Source organism: Lactuca sativa, chromosome 3 (assembly GCF_002870075.4).
Source record: "Lactuca sativa cultivar Salinas chromosome 3, Lsat_Salinas_v11, whole genome shotgun sequence".
NCBI lineage: Eukaryota > Viridiplantae > Streptophyta > Magnoliopsida > Asterales > Asteraceae > Lactuca > Lactuca sativa.
This window is the reverse complement of record NC_056625.2, coordinates 165,527,520-165,533,633: the sequence shown is the minus strand read 5'-3', so window position 1 is coordinate 165,533,633 and position 6,114 is coordinate 165,527,520. Positions and strand designations below refer to the sequence as shown.

General features: G+C 35.9%; 1 protein-coding gene across 1 annotated transcript; it reads right to left on the bottom strand.

Annotated features, from left to right (window-relative positions):
• Nucleotides 1-418: 418 nt before the first annotated feature.
• On the bottom strand, nt 419-2,255 carry LOC111910665 (probable WRKY transcription factor 2). The gene is made up of 3 exons (XM_023906503.2): nt 1,574-2,255; nt 1,314-1,475; nt 419-1,008 (listed from the first exon to the last, which is right to left on the bottom strand). Exons 1-3 carry the CDS (start codon nt 2,212-2,214, stop codon nt 798-800), a joined length of 1,014 nt encoding a protein of 337 aa, XP_023762271.1. The 5' UTR covers nt 2,215-2,255; the 3' UTR covers nt 419-797.
• Between the last annotated feature and the right edge of the window lie 3,859 nt (nt 2,256-6,114).

Here is a 6,114-nt window from a genome sequence, read left to right as displayed (position 1 = left end):
TGTATTTAATACTAACGATCATTGTTTAATTGAGCCAATATGTCTAAAATATAAACTATTACCATATTGAATAACTAGTTTATAACCCGTGAGAACCACGGTTATAAAATTAATTAAGCTTTTATAGTGAAAATTCAAAGTTATTAATCAATTATTTTAAATAAATTATTAGTTAGGAGATTTTTTAGTTATATAAAAGTATAATTATTGATTTTAAATAAATATGTGTAATTATATCACTTTATAATTTCTATTAATTTTATTTTAATGCTATTAATTTAATGTAGATAGAATGGAAAATTTAAAATTTAAAATAATAATCAATAGGTTGATATGTGGCAAGTATTAATTAATAGACATACTGTGATGACACATGACAAAAGAAGAATAAAACATAAAGGTCTATAAAGATGATACATTTCAAAAGAAGAATAAAACTTTTCTTTTATTAGAATACGAAGATATTTAGATATATAAATAATATCAAAAGCCACTAGAAAAATAAATGCATGTGACGATGCGACAAATCATATTAAAGTCTCGTAGACTAGTATTTCTAATCCCCCATGGGGTGCTACAAATTAAACATAACTACACATAAATTTCGATATAATCAAAAGCAAAACATAAAACCAAGTTTTTTCTTCCAAATTCAAACACCTACTGATTCTCATTGCTCACAATCCTAGATGGACATCACCTCCTCCACCATACCATAATGGATGACCAGCTCCGAAAGCAAGGCTAATTCAAATCATCAATCACCTTTCAAAAAAGGCACAAGTCTAAAGTCCGGCTTAGATCATGATTTTCTCTTCTTTTAGTTGTAGCAAAAATGGTATTTCGGCTTTGAAGTTTATTTCGTTGTTACTTGAAGGTTTGACAACTACAGGAATGTCGTGTTTATGTCTCCCTTCATATGTAGTTACAACTGATTTAAGGTCCGATAAAGCCCGCTCAACATGCTTTCGAACTTTGCACCCTACGTAGGTGCATCTATAGTAACTCCTGCACGTCACAAGTTATATATAAGCATAATTACTTTTTGAACCGCAGGTTATCCAAGACTGAAGTTGTAAGATTCTAACTTTATTTCGAAATATTTAATACCATATGATAACCATTTTTATATATCCAATTGAACCACTTGATATGGACAATGGGTCCTAGGAACTTTATTAAAAATGGACCCAAGAGCTAAACACAAAAAGTCTACACTTCAATAACATCAATCTACTTACATATTATCCAAATATTTTAATATAATCACAATAAATTTAAGTTCATTAAGTTATTTTTCTGAAAATCATCACCTGGGGTAAATATTCCCTTTCACCACTTTCTGCCCATATTTTCGCCACTTGAATCCATCATCTAATATATCGATTTCACTTCTCGTCTGCACGACAATCTTTGGTTCAGTGACCACCACCCGACACGAGCTACTCCGGTCCACACACTTCACCTCAGTCTTCCTGCACAAAAAGTCTCGTCAATCACTAAGCTTTCAACTTTAACATGTCCTTTAGTGATCATATATAAGAAAAAAGACTCTAAAACGATAGAAATTTGCCTTCTTTTTGGCATTAGTTCGTAAGCTTGTTCATCGGCAACCACCGCTGGTTTATGAAGCTGCGGTGGCTCGTGGTTATGCCGACCACTGTAGATGATCTCGCTGGTATTCCCATCAAGAAAATGTCCGATCTTTTTGGTCACCGGGCAGTTAACTTGCGTGCATCTGTAATAGCTACGAGGAAGCTCGCTTGCCTTCACTTGTTTCTGCCCGTATTTCCTCCAGTTATACCCATCGCTAGCGGGTTTAGCTAGAGCCACCACTCGTTCGGGTTTCGAGTCACCAGATTCAGAATCCGAAACAGTTTCCGGTGATCGGATTTGGGAGGAGTTGTCGACGTAGGGGTCTGATGTTTGACTGGTTCGTGATTCTTCCGGGGATAATAGAGATAAATAGTCATTGTAAAGTGGAGGTGCAGGTGAGTTTTCAGCGGCGGGGGAAGGTAGGACTCCGGCGAGAAGCTGAGAGAGAGAATAGATATCAGTGTCTGGGTAGTGATCGGAGAAAAAATTGGAGACTAGTGTCATGGGGCCGGGGCTAATACCGGTGAGGAAGGTATCGGAAGAAGAACGCGGTGGGAGTGTTATCATTGGTGGAATTCTCCGTGGCGGTGGTGCTGAATCTCCGCCTGTCTCCGCCATGTAACTAATTACGATGTATGAATGGATTGTATAGGATAAGGTATAAATATTCGAGGGACAACAATCATGCTAGTGCAAATTGCTGGAGCAAATTAAAAACAAAAGGGACCACTAGCTAGTGCAAATTAAAACCAAAAGGGACCTTTTGAGTAGCTAGTGTGGGCCCACTAGTCACGGTTGTATTTCCGTACAATAGACAAAATTGTAAGAATGGTCCTTTGTTCAAAATTGACACTTTGACCAAACAAATTTGGACTACCACTAATGGTCCAAAAGTTTTCATTTTATTGCTATTTTGGTCCATTTTAGGTTGATTTTTTATAAAATGTCGATTTTGCCCTTTTCTATCTGTTTTTTGCTTTTCTTTTTGTTATTTAATTATTTCCCAAACTAAAAAATAAAAATAAAAGAAAAGAAAAGAATCTCTCTCTCTCACTCACACACACACACACTCCCCCCCCCCCTCTCTCTCTCTCTAGAACGTCACCACCCTTACTCCCTCCCCCAAGCATCACTCTCACCGGAAAATGCTGAAAACCACCGGCAGAAAAGATGAATACCACCGACAGAAAAGATGAACGCCACCAAGTCAAAGCTCTGGCAGCGAAACCCCAACCCTAAAAGACGAAGCTTGTCGATTCTCAAGAGGCGGCAGATCTAAAACACTCGTTACCCACGAACTCCGGCAGTGCTAGGGCTTGTGTTCTGTTCATCTTGAAACCGCCATTATCTTCATCAATGTCGATTTCCACCTACCAGCAACATCGTCATCTTTATCGATTTGGATTTCAACCTAAAAGAGGCGAAAGGATTTCTCTCCATCTTTGTCAGCAAACCCAAGCTCGCCGCCGCCTTCGTTTTTCTCCATCTCTTACGTTTCATCATTAACAGGAGTTCAGATCTGCTTGTTAGACTTTAGACCTGGTAAGCTCACTTTCGTCAAACTTCAGACCTCGTGCCCCCCCTGATGAACATGATTTTGGATTGCTTGTTGGGTTTCAACCTAAAAGGGGTGAAAGGATTTCTCACCTAATTTTCAATTTCGATTGTCTGAAACACATTTTTGCCCTTCTGTTGGTTTGATTATAGAGTAGGTAGTCGATTTTGGGTCTTCAAAATAATTATACCACTCTCTTCATCCCTAGATTTCAGATCTTTAGAATAATCAATTTTGGGTTTGATTGAGTTTGATTGCAGATGAGGTAATCGGATATCAATGCTTAAACTGGAAACCTCTTTTTGGATTCAATAGTTTTTTGTGTGTTTGGGTTTAATTTGCAGGTTTTTCTTGAGATAAAATTGCAAGAATGCTTAACTGGATTCATCAGATCTTGAAGACGGAGAAGGAGAGACTTCATATGTTCAGGTGGCAATTTGTGTATATCTCGGATTCCATTATAAACTATGAACTCGATCTCTTCATGGTTACAAGTTTAGGATTTGAGAAATTCTTATTTTGTATGTGTCTTGTATGTTAGATTTATTGTTTTTGTGTTCATCTGGATAGAGAGGGTGTGTATATCAGGAGAGAGAGAGAGAAAGTGAGTGAGAGAGAGAGATATTCTCTTTTTTATTTTTCTTTTAATTATAAAACAATTTAAATAAATTAAAAAAAAACTAAAAAAGTAAAAACAAAGGGCAAAATGGTCATTACAAAAAAAAAATTTAAGTAAATTGGACCAAAGTGGCAAGAAAATGAAAACCTTTGAACCATGAGTGCTAGTCCAAACATGTTTGGCCCAAAGTGGCAATTTCGACCTAACCACAGGGACCATTCTTACAATTTTGTCTGTACAATATTCATGGAGTTTTGTGTAATAATATTTAGACGAAACTTCAAAAATGGTCCATGTGGTTTTTGAAAATATCAAGTTTAGTTCTTAAGTTCAAAAAACCTCACAGATGGTCCCTGTGGTTTCAAAACTTTTAACAAATAGTCATTTTCATTAACTCCGTTAGCTTTTTGCCGTTAAGTGAAGGGTATTTCTGTCATTTCACTGGCATAGGGACCATTTATGAATATTTGTCTTATTTTAAAAAAAAAAACTAATTATTTAATATTAAAAGGTCTCTCTCCAAGTGGGTTTAGATCTTGGGTTCATCTTTTCTCTCTTGAACAAACACACATACAAATTGTTGTTAAAAACTGTGATCCAAGAACAAAACACAAGTGGGTTTGGAACAAATTCACGGTAATTGTCTTGTAGTAGGTGTAAAGATTGTTTGATGGCTAGTCGGAGCTCCCTCTTCCCTGGCGCCGACGAGTTCTTCAGATCATTGACCTGAAAAATAGTATTTAAGCCGTCAGGACTAAAATCCAGCTTTCTTATGCTCCTCTCAAGAAACTAAATCCTCTATTTCAGAAACCTTGTTCTCTTTTCTTCATCGGAGAAAGTTGTATGATAAAGTTATTTGTTCTGAAACCCGCCATAGGCATCAGTTCTTAAGCATCGTGAAAGAATCTTTCACTTTGAAGTCTCTAGCTCACAAGAACTTGAGCAAAATTACATCAGTTCGATCGCCTTTAAGAAGAAGTATGCCCCAAGTTGAGATCTCATCGGGATTTGATTTGATTTTTGAAGTGGTGTTTTCTGATGAAGACGAAAACGCAAAATATTTGTTAGCAATGGCTTCTTGAACTAGCTGTTAGAACTCATTAAATGATACATTTTCCAAACATGATAGATCACATGATAGATCTCTGATTTTGTTGCTCTCTTCTTTGAAAGAAATCATGGATTCGGGGTCTTCTGATTTTGTTGCTCTCTTCTTTGAAAGAAACCATGGACTATGATTGATGGTGGTGACAGGGTAGAAGTAAGGTGAAGGGAACGAAAATGGAGGTAGGAGATACTTATTTTACTGTTGAACAATCGAAATAAAGGGGTTGCTGAAGGGAAGGGATGACGGTGGATCTGTGTGTTTTGATCGGAGTAGAGGCATGAAATCACTTACCTTGGCCGATGTCACCTGGTGGTGATGATGGTAGAAGGAGCAGATAACAGCTTCAATTCTAATGGAGAAGGTGGTTCGATGTTTTTGAGTGTGTGTGTGTGTGTGTGTGTATGAGAGAGAGAGAGAGAGAGAGAGCGAGAGGAGGTAGGACCCTTTAATATTAAATAATTAGTTTTTTTTAAATAAGACAAATCTTCATAAATGGTCCATGTGGCAGTGAAATGACAGAAATACCCTTCACTTAACGGCCAAAACGGCCAAAAGCTAACGGAGTTAATGAAAAGAACTATTTGTTAAAAGTTTTGAAACCATATGGACCATTTTTGAAGTTTTGTCTAATATTTATAAAGAATATAAACACATAAAATACTTAAATATACAAACACATAACATACTTAAATATATAAACTATTTTGTAAAAAACTATAATTACAATTGCTTAGGCTAATCATTAGCAATTTTACAAATGAAATACTAAAAAGTTGTAAGGAGTACTAAACACAATACAAAAGATGATCGTGAGGTGAGCATTCACCGCATCATCAGCAACACTTTGGTTGAGTTAAATTATGTGTGATGAGTAACACTTTCACTCCTCTTGTTTTCTTTTCTTTAAGGTTATTTATTTTTCTGAAAATAAAGGTTATATTAGAATTTTTTTTAACTATTTACCATTATATAAATATCAACCAATTTTAATGATGAATTAGGTGGGGAGCCCCGCGTTGCGGGGGTCGAATGCAACAATTTTTTCCGTTGTTTGTATCAACTATTTTTTTATAGTTTAAGTATTGTTATGAGGCAGTAATATTGTTTCGTCATGGATAATTTTTTTGTTGTCGGATAAGCTATTTATCTAAATAAATACTCCATGGGTTTATCCTTTGGTAGTTAACTTGCCTTATTTTCCAATTTATTATAGATGAAAAACAATAATTTTTAATT